The sequence below is a fragment of the Lissotriton helveticus genome, chromosome 7 (genome assembly GCF_964261635.1).
Source record: "Lissotriton helveticus chromosome 7, aLisHel1.1, whole genome shotgun sequence".
In the NCBI taxonomy this organism is placed as follows: Eukaryota; Metazoa; Chordata; class Amphibia; order Caudata; family Salamandridae; genus Lissotriton; species Lissotriton helveticus.
Window position 1 is genome coordinate 588,760,562 of NC_136068.1, and position 12,687 is coordinate 588,773,248.

Below are 12,687 nucleotides of genomic sequence, written 5' to 3' on the forward strand. Positions count from 1 at the left end.
AGACCAACGCGGGCGCTCAAATCGGATTCTTAGCTCTTGTCACAGGAACAAGGTGCTCTAACGCCAGGCTGAGTACAAAAAGAAGGGTACTACCACTCAAAGGTCAGCAGGGAGTTTTGAAAACTCAAATATCAGGAGAGAATGAAAGTTGCCGACTGATATTCCGGGATGATGCAGGCAAATAGTGGATCCGGTGAATACCTGCTGTAAATGCCATCAGGGAGCCCCACTGGCGATGATCTGCTCATCTCTGGGCGCACCTCTAATCTCCTCAGCTCGTGAGAGGCTTGGCTGGGATTCTGAGAACAAGGGGCCCACTCTCTCCCCCACACACAGATAACCCCGAAGAGAGTCCCTCAGCCCGACTCATTGTGCGGCTATTGATCAGTAACTGCCGATAAGACCCCTTCAGCCCGGTTATTGTACGTCAACTGGGAGATAAGGAGCAGGCGAGTCCCCGGCTTAATATAAATGTCCGACGTGTGGCCTTGAAGCAACAGTTTCATCCTTGGGCAAGCTCAGAGCCACCCCCCGGGACACTTGGCTCACACACCCTCACTGCGGCGCAAGGGGAGCGCGAGAGAGTGCAGTGCGGGAGAGTGCAGTGAGTAGTCAGGGGGGCAGCGAGACCCACACATCAGCCCAGAGAAGGGACTCACAACACCACAACGAGGCAGCCCAGCTGCCGCTCTCACACTCAGCCTCACCCCGAGCACCAGCTGAGGAGCGGCTCGCGGGGCCAGCACGCGCCTCTGTCCTCAGAACCAACGGTCCCGAAGGAGGCGGGGCCTGCCGTAGTAGTTCCAGTCACCTCAATTCCGGCCCGCCACGCGCCCAGAACACCTGAAGACGTTGTCCTCTCCCGCCGGATTCCTCAGGCCTCAGCCCCGTGGCGTGGTTTCCCCTCAGCTTCCATGCAGAGCACCAAGGAGGCCGCTGTGCACGAGGAGGCGGGATCCGGGTCCAAAGTGCTTCTCATCGGCCCAGGCAAGGTAAGTACTCCACCCAACCTGTCATGCCACCACACGGGGCGCCCTCTGCAGGCGCTGCTTCAACCATAAGGAACGCGACCTGCTGCCCACGCATGGACCCTTGCCACGGGTTGAATATGTGGTGTTTACTGCAGTGGCTCTATTATTCTGTGCCGTCCCTTAGTATGGCTCTGTGAACTTGAAGGCCTTGGGCAAAAACATGGCTCAGCTGTGCAAGACCCTCTAGACATTAGCGTGCGGTCTGAGCACATAAATTTCCTCAAAACTCACCTAAATTATTATCATTTTATCACTTTAGGTATCCCTGAAAACTCAGATAAGACCACCTACTCACTTTGAGTCCCCCTTTGTGTTTGGTGCATGTATATTTGGTGTGCGGTGTGTTTCTGTATGTGTTTTATGTTGATGTGCTTATGTGTTGGGGTCTGTAAGTGATGAGGTCTGTTTCGGGGGTGTTCTTGTGCTGCTTGTATGGGGTCTGACTGAGAGTGATGTGGTTGTGTGAGGTGGAACTGTGTGCGTGGACACTCATTGTGTGGTGTGCTTGCATCTGTATGCTGTTGTTCCATACCTATGGCGTGTAGATCTTTGTACAGTTTGTCCTGTATGAATGAGATTCCCAAGTATCCTGTGTAAGGCTATATTTCTCTGGACAACTGTGGGTGTGAGGTATTCAAGTTCTGGGTTCAAGGCTGGGAGGGTCCATGGTTCCTATTAGGCTTGAGGTGCTTGCGTTAAGTGACTGAGTCTGCAGTCCATCAGGGTCCCTCGATGAAATGACCTGTGAAAGTGTGGTTCATGCGTGTCTTAAGTATGGCAAGTTACCAATTGTTCCAGACTTAATGAAATTAAACGCCAATCTACTCTTGAGTGCAGTCCAGCTAACGTATGTCTTAGCAGGCATGGCACTTCTAGTGCTTCTAGCAAGAATCAGAACCCAGACTCAATTACCAGATAGGTACACCAGTCAGCAGAGTCTAGCCACAGAACTTAGACGTTCCTCCAAGCTATGGCTCTACAGTACTTTCCTTGGTCAGTGAAGAATTTTGGGACAAAGTGGTGGCCCAACAGGACAGTATTATTCCCTTGGTATACCAAGCAGCCCTCTAGCACACTTCACATTTAGAGGACGTATCCAATCAGATTCCACATGACCACTGCATGATTAGCACGTACCAGGGCCATGGACAAAATTAACTTTTTCTGAGCTGGTTCCACCTGGATATGTCGCAGGTGTGTATTAGGACTCTGACAGCAGGCCAAATTCTTTGTGAGGCACTTACATCAGGAAGAAGTGGCCGGCTAGGAGTGCCATGGCTTGGGAATTACGGGCAACTACAAAGGAAGTAATCTGACACTTCCACCCACAGGATTGTAACCTTCTATAGAGGACACCTGACCAAGATGTCTCCCCGAGCACCACTCTGGTTTCAGTCATGTAACAGGGAGGCCCCTTGGCGAGCTTGCACAACGGGGTGGGGGTAATAAACAGGATAGGGGAGCACGTTCTCAAGTGGCAAGCAAGGGACCATCTATCCCATAAACCCCCATATCAAAGTAGAGGTTTTATTTATTATTTTACTTAGCTATGCATGGCCACCACCCCTGCACCAACCACCCACTGAACTAAATAGAACTACTTCGGCCCATATTTCCAATTAGATCTCTAATTTCTTTTAAACCTGTTTCACAAAGCTGTCTTATTCTTTATGATTATGTGAGAGCGGTGATGATTCATACAAGTCACTGCATTCTAATACGGATTTTACAAATAACAAAGAACCACTTCAGTTTTCTGAGCCCAATTGCTTTGATTTTCACGCTGTTTGTTTTACTGGCAGGGGCAGGACTCGAGGGAGGTGGTGGTGAGCGTGGGGGAAGGGTTAGAGCTTGTGGGCGAGGACGTCTTTGTCTGGGAGAGGTCCCACGGCCGAGATGAGATGCTGGCGAACAGGAACTCTCACTGTGTCTCTTTTTCAGTTTTCTGATAAGCTCCTGACCCTGGCCAATCCGCCTAAGCAGAGAGCGTGGCTTCAGTGGGACCCGAGGGGCACAGCACCTTACATCGGTAAGACACTGGGATTAACTAAGGTTGAGGGTGAGGGAATGGTGACATGGATCCCTCCGTTCCATATACATTTATCAGCCTCACTACAAACCATGACACCCACAACATCTTCTGTATATCATGAGTACATCATGATACGCAAAGCAGCATGTGTGTACAATCCATATCTGTACATCTCGACAGCACAGCACCCTGCCTGTATACCAGAACACAGGCAGCACCCTATCAATATAAAATGAGGTATGCCTTACCCACTCAATATGTAAGCAGGCACCGGGCACCCTATCTGTTTATACTATGCAAATAGCATTTTGCCTATAACCATCACTTAGGCAAAGGCACTGCACATCAGTGAGGCAAAGGGGAAACCTATCTGGATGCCTAGTGCAACTCATTAGTCAGCAGCTTATTTAAACATCATATGACGTAAAAAGGATCCTCCTACCTGTACATCAGGAGCATATTGCACCCTAGATGTATACCATGGGACATACAATCCCTGTCTGTGCAGCACCTTATTTGTACAAAATGACACATGCATCACTCTATCCCGCTATAAAATATGACATGCGGCATCCAATCTGTAGATAAGGTGGCATACAACAACCCATATGTAACCCGCGACACATACAAAATACCACCCACCAGTGAGGCACATGAAACAGGCTGGCACCAAGAATCTTTTCATACTCAACACCTTATCTGGTTATCACGACTAACATCACCCTATATGTATATAATGACACAGGGCGCAAACTCTTTGACTATTATGACATCTCAACCACTAATATAGCTTACAAGGACACATACATCCTACATGTTTATCATGATAAAACAACACACTAGATGTACTTCATAAGAATATACACATAAGAACACTGTAAAAAATGAGATGTAAGGCACCCGATCTGTACACACAACACCCTATCTGTATATAATGACAAATTAAGCACTCTAGCTTTATATCACAACGCATATGACATCCTATCTATATACAATGACACAATACCCTATTTGTGTATCTTTAGATGCAAACAGCACACGTACAATCCCAGTTTGGAAACTGATGATATCACACTCTGAAGCATGTGGTCTCATTTTCTGCAGGAGCTGTCTGGTATCTTCTGTTGGCGTGGCCTTTCCACATGTACCTGGCGTACATCTGTTTCACAAAACTACAGTCGCAGTCAGAGGACCACATCATCACAGGTACGTACTGTGAACTGAGTGCTACAGAGGGGAAGTAGAGACTCTTCATATATAGAGTTCATGGAAGCAGGCAATTTCGTTATTTACCGTTGCTTCTTGTTAGAGGTGCATAATGTTGTCTTAGGCCAATTTACTGTCCATTTGCTTTATTCAGTCACACGGTGGGCCCGCAAACCCCTCTATGGGTTGCAAATCTAGAATTCCTCTGTCAGATGGCAGGCTAGTCCCTGGTCTGACATTGGGGAACCTGTATTTACTCAGCTGACCATGTCCTGGATATTTGCTGGAGCTATATTCCTCTTTGTACTGAGTGGCTATGGGAATGGTGACTCCTCTAGACAGAGCTGCTCTGTCAAACCCTGTCTGAAATCTGCAGTATTCCCAATATTTCCCAAATGTTAGGAAATAGGACTTGAACGTAAAGCACTGGCAACAATTATTTAAAAGGTTTGCATTTTTATTCTTTCCTTGATACTTTTTCAGCTTCACTGTTTTGGTGGCATGTCTAGAACAGAGGTTTCTGTTAAGTACATTGCGGCAGGACAGTGACCATACAAACATTTAACCCAAAGAGTTATGGTGACCAAGCACAGGGAGTTACAGTCCTCTGTTGGGCTAGTGTAGTGAATTTACAGAATGTTAAGGGAGCAGTTGACCATGGGAGTTCAGGAGTGATCATTATACCAGGATCCATTTGAGCCGTATCTAATAAGCTGGGGGGCGAAATACCTTAGCTGTTGAGCTACGGGCTTTACACAGCATTGCCACCTCCTTCTTTGACATAAGACACCACAAACTGCGCTGGTGCTATCTAGGACGAAGTGGCAAATTAAATAAGACTAATTGGAGAGATGGGATAGGTGCTTATTGGTAGAATTGTACTTCTACTGATTTTCAGTTACTTCACTATATCAATTACTGGCAAAATTGTACCGTCTATGAGAACTTGTGTTTTGGTACCCGAAGGTCTGACCACTGGTAACAGGTTGCCTAAGCATACGCTATCTCCTGTGTAGCTCACCCCTCTTCATGAGTTTTGATCAAAGGAGCACTAACAGACAATAAGCATTGGAATCAAGAAGCTCTTTTATTTCTAAGGAAGTTATTGGGAAGAAGTATCAGTTTTCTTCAATGGTCACCTCTTCGTGATGCTTATGTGTAGCTCATTTATAATTTCAAGACTGAGATGATTACTAAACAAAAAGGATTATTGGAGGAAGGTGCTCACAAAAGACAGAGAAGTCTATATGACTGCCTTACAAATCTCTTATAGAAGGCCGTGTCTATGGAAAGCCACAGATACTTCCTTAGTCCTGAAGGTACCAAATATGTGCCAACGCGAAAGTTACAGAGAGAGAGCCTTCCTATAATACTGCATAGGATGTCTAATCTCGTATAATCACCATGGAAGGTTGTTTTTGCACAGACTGACATTCTCAATCATTTTCTGATGTATTGTGAGAGGATAATGCACTCCACCTCTTCTTGAGGAGTCATGATCAAACCAAGTTGAAGGTACTTGACAGTGAACGTGACCCCACATAATGAGAATACAATTTGGACCTAAGTCCCTCAGGTCAAACGTGTGTATGCAAGGTGGGCTCTGCTATATCTGTCTACACAGTCTGCACCTCCTCGAAACAAAGTGCAGACACAAGATTCATGAGTCACAGTCTTTACACACACTCCTGCCTTTCTATCAGAGAGGGTAGATAGAGCAGGTGCGTCCTTCCTTGTTGAATTAGCACATAGTAATGGTGTTTACATTGTACAGTGTTTTGGGACAATCATCAAAATTCCATGGCCGGTGACAGTACTTTTAGCTATGATTGGTAGATGCACAGAACCATTTCTTCCTAAAATCAGAGGATGCAAAAACAGAGAGGACCACAAGGAGCCAGAGAGGATGACCATAAAGAGTCTTGAGGATCAGGAAATATGCCAAATAGACTGCAGGGTGCACTCGGACGACTGGTTGGAGCACATATTGGAACAGTGCTAGTTCTGAGATGTGAGTCCTCATCTAAATTTCCAACAATTACTTCTAATACAGGCTAGACAAAGGGGACTTTGATGAAGATCTCCTGAATCACGTTTGAAAAAGAGCTCACTGCTACAAGGCTAGGAAGATAAGGCTGTGGAGCTGAAAATAAGCGCATGCTCTTTTTGCTGAAAGAACTATTACTGAGCATAATGGGAAGACATATTTATCTATTCTACTGAGTCATGTTGACCGACATGAACTTAAGAAGTTGTTAGAAGTAGGGCTCCCTCGAACTGCCATTCAGGCGTTCTCTGGTTGCCTGAATGTGGGCGAGCCTAACTTATTTGTCCATAACGTTCTCCACAGGACGATAGTAGGCCAGCCCAGACTGATGTCAAGGACTGCCTCCTTAAAGTGCTGCCTCTTGCTGCGATGTCATAAATTTGGGATTGATTGTTAAGTAACCGAAGATTTGCAGACCTTTCGGGGATAGATGGAGGCTCATTACGGTTGAGACAGGTTGCTCCTATTAGTAAGTCCTTGATGGAAATTAGACCATGAGGCCAAATGGAAGACTGTCTTTTTGGAGTGCTATTTCCAGTGATGAAGTAGAGGATCTGTCTAAGGTCTTTCAGTCTGGGAATGAGGAAGTTGCCATCTTGTAGGTGCAAACATCAGAGAAGTGTCTTTGTGAATGGATGCCAGGGCTTGGGTCAAGGTCTCCATTTTGAACTTCTACAGCATGAGCAACGGGTCAATTCTGAAATGTTATACAAGAAGTTGTAGAGTACTGGACTTTTTTTGTGGCAAAGTAGAGAGCAAACCCCAAGCCTATGGGGTCCTTTAAAAGGATCTCCACAGTCCCAGTCCAGGGGAATGCTGATCTTCTGCCAGGATAATTTAGAGCATTCCTAAGGACGCTTGCTAGACAAACTAGAAAGAGCACATGAGATAGTCTCTGAGGAGAAAAAGAAGACAAGATCAGGCAAGAGTCTAGCTAGTGTCATAACAAAGAGGGAGAGCACATGTATGGCATTGATGGCTTCAAATCTTGAAGCTGCACTTGTACTTTCCTTTCCTGTGATTCAGCCCACTTTTGCAAGTTGTGGATGTGACGAGTAACCCAGAGGAAAATTAACTATGGGTAACATTAAATTACACCATGTAGCACTGAGTAACATTACTTCATTGCATGGGAGGGACCTCCGTTTAAGCTGCATGTTTCTGAATGCTATCAAACACAACATGTATAGAGCATTTTTTTTCCTTCCTACAGCGGTGCAGGTCCTCCTCACCTTTTCCCTTGTGGCCATGCTCTTTTTCTCTGTATCCTTGTTTCTTAAATTGGACTGCCAGCTGACGCCTCCCATGGATGGGACTCCTGGATGCTGTCTGCAGAAATATCCAGCTGTAAAACACCTGCAAGCCCTGAAAAGTCAGCAGTACCTTCTGCATGGTCTGGCTGCCCTGCTCCTAATGATAAGCATCTCGTTACTGCAGCTCGGAAGTCCAGGACACCAACAGCCCATACCTGCAGGAGATGCTGGTAAGTGCGGGTTTAAAGAGAGTCACTTTGCAGAAGAGGCCAGTAGGTTCAGAAATATCGCTGAGGTTGAACAGGTGCGTGTGACAGTTGGTCAGTGGGTAGGCCAAAAGGTTGCCCTGCTGGAGTGGCTGGAAGGTGCTGACGGGTAGTCCTTGAATGTTTTGTTAGGCCACATTTGGGGTGTGATTTGTGATCAAGTATCTGTCCTGCGCTTCAGTATCCAAACGTATCAATCTAAACAGCTGGTGAAATTGAAGGCGCTTGGCCCATTTATTTCTTGGGTAGCTTTCAAGTACTACTCCCACAGACATGCTACTCCATTGAGAGATGTTTCTGTAGTCATTAACTAGAGGAAGTATTACAAAAATGAATTTAGCTTTTTGATAGTGGTGTATGGTGACTGTGCCTCTTTAGACGGAGACCATCCATATGCAAATCAATCTTGGTCCTGTTCCAAAAGAAGTAGTTCATCCCAAATTGCCAGGCCACTTCCCAACCAGGCGGGAACACAAGCTACCCCATGCCAGTTTCGGACTATTTAGGCCTCATTGGTATAGTTTGATTCTAATGACACAGTGACTAAGCCACAAATGTCTTTGAATAACTTCACAATTAGGGGCTGGCATTGAGGAGAACTAATAGGTGATGGCTGGAAGTTATAGCCCGACCCCAATGCCAAGTGAGAAAAGGATACTCACTTCTGCTTGAGTGCCATACTAAGAAAAACAAAAAAATTCGCATGGGGCACAGAGTAATTTTACTGTGGCATACCATGTTATCTCCCAGTTGCAGATGAACTTGTCTGCCACCAGAAGCCCTCTGGAAGACCAGCTAATGTTATGTGATCAATCAGACCAGAAGTACTGTAGAAAAAAATTATTTAATGTGGACAGAAATAATTCTTTGAGAATGTAGCATTCTGCAGTCTTGAATGAGGAAGTGGCAGCACAAATCCTACCCTGTACTATACACTAACAAACCTAAAAATTCTTTAATTCATTTTAATGTATATGTATTTTATATATATTTGTATAATTCTATTAATTAAACTGCATGAAAAGGTAGGTGTTACTGAGCAACACTTTGTCTATAAGGCCAAACAGAACACAGGACGATGGTCTAGCACATTCCCTGAGCGCAAGGGAAGATGTAAACTACGTGACCCACCCCCACACCCTCCGCAAGTCGCCAACCCCCCTTTGGCCTTAAAAGCACTGGTCGTTCAGTTTCAAACATTCACAATTGCCTAATGCCTCCTCCGCTCCTGGCTTTTGAGGGCCTTGGCTGGCTAATAAGACACCCAATTTCCAGTGCACCTTTGTATAAGCCCTAACGGTCTTGACAGCGAACTCAGTTTGTCACGGACTGACCAAGATAACACAACAAAGCCTGAAAGTGAAATAGTAATCACTGGGAAGGAGCAGAATTATAGGTTATCCCTTACTACCCAGAACAAAAACCCACAGAAGGAATAAAAACCAGATCGACTAGTCAGGAAATCTATTTCTCGACTAAACAAGGTTTGCAGGAGTGTACGAGATGAGATGCAGAGATTCGGCAGAGGAGTACAGGCTAGGCACAGGACTGGTAAAGTGCAATAAACAGAACAAACCTTGAGATACAGGAGTAGCACAGCACTATACAATACTACAATAACAACAGGGAAATACAATACTAAATAACAACAGGGAAATAAAAAATTAACTCTGCGACCTTGGACAGAACACGTGCTTTCAGGACGTTAAGGATCATGAGTCCTTTAGAGCGGAGGTTCAGTGTTATAAATACGTCTCGGACCATTCGTATAGAAGGATGGCAAAGGTTCTGTATGATAACTAGTGCTTAATTTATAAAATAATAAGTGCCGGTACCCAAACTCTGGTCAGACGTCTGCAGCCAGTGGCAGCACCCCCAATAACAAGACTGTGTAGATTTTAATACACCACAGGTCCTCTTCCCAGCCCCTTTATCACACTTTGTCAGGTCCCTCTTTCTCTTCCTCCATCATTCTGCTTTGTTTGTTTCCCCCTCTCCTGCTCTCGGTAAATTTCGAATGAGGAAAAATAGGAGCCTGTCCCCAAAAATAAGTGCCTGAGGCCCCCACTGGCATTACCAGCCTACCGTAAGCACTGGTTATAACCTCAAAGACTTGTGACAATAGCACAAAACACTTCCTTCCATAGAAATAAGAATGGATTTGGAGAAAAATAGGAGCGCAAGACTGCCACATTGAGTATAGTCCACCAAGCGAATCAGTGGTGAGTCTTAGAACAGTTTTCCTAATGCACCCATGCAATCTGGAACACCTTGACCCAGTTCCAAAAGCCCTTTGCATTCTCAGAAACGTCCTTTAAAATGTAAAGTAGATACCTTGATGCCATACAAAGGGTTGGAAAATTACGGAAATGGATGAAGATGACTCTCACTCGACATAGATCTGTTTGGCAGTTATGCCACAATAAGCAGTAATGTCAACACATATTTCATCCCCATTGGCTGATAGACTGTATGTGCCTCCATGTGCCAGGTATGTTTTAGAATGTCTACTCATACCTTGTACAGAAGTATCAGGTCCACTTCCCTTGACGCATCTGTCTTGTAAAAACAATAGGCATGTAAGTGAAAACATCTTGACAGAATGCAAGAGCAATGCAAGCTTGAATCACGCAGAAATAGACAGGATCGAAAAACCACAACAGAAAGTGAGGAGCTGACAATTATTATCTCACTACATATGGAGCAAAGGAAAGTCCTAGGAACGCAGGAACAGTGAGGCAGGCCAGCATGGCAGGAGCATTGAGCTTCAGGTAAAATAGGTTTGACAGTACGGCTGTTGTAGAAACTGACCAGGCAAGCAAGTGTTTAAGTAGTGGGTGCAAAGGCATACCGCTGGGATGTAGTGACTAAGCAGCAGCACAGATAGATCAGCCACAGGCTTGGGAAAGCTCACACAATCCCGAGTGCGGAGTTACAGTGCAGGCAAATCTAAACAAAACCCTCTGAAAAAATATATTCGAGTGACATATTGACACATACTATAGTAAGTTGCAAGGTTGCAATTATTTGACAGTTCCAGATAGGCACTTGCAACGTTGGTGGCCCAGCTATTGATTTCTGAAAAATACTTTAAAGAGCAACTTTATGGAAGATTTTGTAAATGCATACTTCATTTTTTCATTTCTCTTTTTTCAGGCATGACAAACACGACAAGAGTAGAGTCCACTAGGAACCACTCCAAGAGCCGTCATGAACTTCTATTGCCCATGCTGCCTGAAGATGTCAGCGTGAGCAGCATTCTCCTGTGCCTGAACGTGCTCACTCCCATGTTTCTTCACGCTATGGCAGAGTCGGATCCTATATGGCAGCGGGAGCGGCTGTGGGGAGCCTCCTATTCTGCCATTTTGGTGTTGGCGTCAATTAAGTCCCTTTCCCTGTCTCTCACATTTGATGCACTATATGTTAAGGCAGCTCTCGCTCCACACAGTCCAACAATCTTGCAGTCCACAGTTTGGATCCCTCCCTTGTATGCCCTGTCTCTTTTCTCACTCTTCATGTTTTGCATCTCCCTGAAGGTCTACATAGATTTAAGTTGTCCAGAACATGGCATTTCTCCAGCAGGCGTGAAGCTACGGAGGAAAGCTCGGCCCTGCCCTTCTCTGCTAGCCCTCCTGCTGACCACATTAGTACAAATAGCCTGGGAAGCTCCATTTCTTGTTGAACTATATCTCATCTTTCGGGAGAATAACGATGTCCACTTCCTCGTACTCTGGGCCTTCAACCTGGGCTTCTGCCTTGTATGCTGTGCTGTATGTTTGGGAGTTTTCTTAAAACAAAAATATAGAGCCTACCGATGCCGGGCAAAGAAAGAGCGCACCGCCAGTGGGCTGTGCCTCGCTCACTCCTTCATATATCAAAGAAGCAAACATGGATCTTTCTCCAAGTGCTGAAGGATGGTCCTTCAAGACAGCCACTCTCAGGGAGTCAATGTTTTGCATGATCTCTTGGCCTTGAATTAATGCCTTTATGCAATGGAGAGAGGGAATGCAAGGGAGTCCTGCAGCTCTACCAGACTCGTGATGCTGACATGTGGAATTGCTGGCAAGTTTAAATCCTCCCAATGCGGAATACTGTGTACATGGACTGTCCTGGAATTGATCCAAAGCTTGTACATGGGAAGAAGCTGGCAAGGCAACTTGAAATACATCTTCCATCTGCCCTGGCTCTCGGACAATCAGCTCTCTCGCACTGAACCTCCACACACAAGAACAATGTTAAGAGCTGATCCATATAAACTAACATCACTTGAAGATTAACATGCATATTTGTTTAGATATGGATTTACTCCCTAGCCCACCTGGTGCCCGTCAATGGTCCACAAGCCTCACATCAGTTGGAGATCACTTTGCTTCTGACTGATCGTTCCAGGAATCAGGGCTATTTATTTTCTATTTGTATAATTCATTGTAAAAATAAAACTAAACATGCACAACCAGATTCTAGAGTACTTTCTTCATGATCATAGAGCGATTATTTCACAGAACCATCTTACAGCAGATACTGAACCTCAGACTCATGTAGCATGCCCAAGTCCTCCCCCCTGCGGACTCACAGGCATTACGGCAGGGGTCTCCAACGTTTTCTGTAATTAGAGCTACTTATGTTCAATGAAAATCATCCAAGCTACAAATATTATTAGTGTTGTAATGGTGACCACATCAGACATGATTACATTAGCAGCCGCACTATGCAAGATAACCAGCAGTAATCACTTAAGCGCATCAGGCAAGATTGCCAGCAGTAAGGTAAATAAAAAAGACTCTGCCAATGTGAAATTCCTCAAATTGGCTAATACATATCAGCCATAGCTGTAATGCCCCTGATAACAAGG

General features: G+C 45.2%; 1 protein-coding gene across 1 annotated transcript; it reads left to right on the forward strand.

The window, feature by feature from the left end:
- Positions 1–438: 438 nt before the first annotated feature.
- On the forward strand, positions 439–12,291 carry LOC144766908 (uncharacterized). Its single transcript, XM_078650610.1, has 5 exons — positions 439–992; positions 2,973–3,060; positions 4,168–4,269; positions 7,530–7,799; positions 10,992–12,291. Exons 1-5 carry the CDS (start codon positions 915–917, stop codon positions 11,744–11,746), a joined length of 1,293 nt encoding a protein of 430 aa, XP_078506736.1. The 5' UTR covers positions 439–914; the 3' UTR covers positions 11,747–12,291.
- Positions 12,292–12,687: the final 396 nt, after the last annotated feature.

Bases quoted from the DNA above. Each gene is read 5' to 3' on its own strand.
- LOC144766908 (XM_078650610.1), top strand. From the start codon at position 915: ATGCAGAGCACCAAGGAGGCCGCTGTGCACGAGGAGGCGGGATCCGGG. The intron at 3,061-4,167 runs GTAAGACACTGG...CATTTTCTGCAG, and splicing joins GGGCACAGCACCTTACATCG to GAGCTGTCTGGTATCTTCTG. The intron at 4,270-7,529 runs GTACGTACTGTG...TCCTTCCTACAG, and splicing joins AGAGGACCACATCATCACAG to CGGTGCAGGTCCTCCTCACC.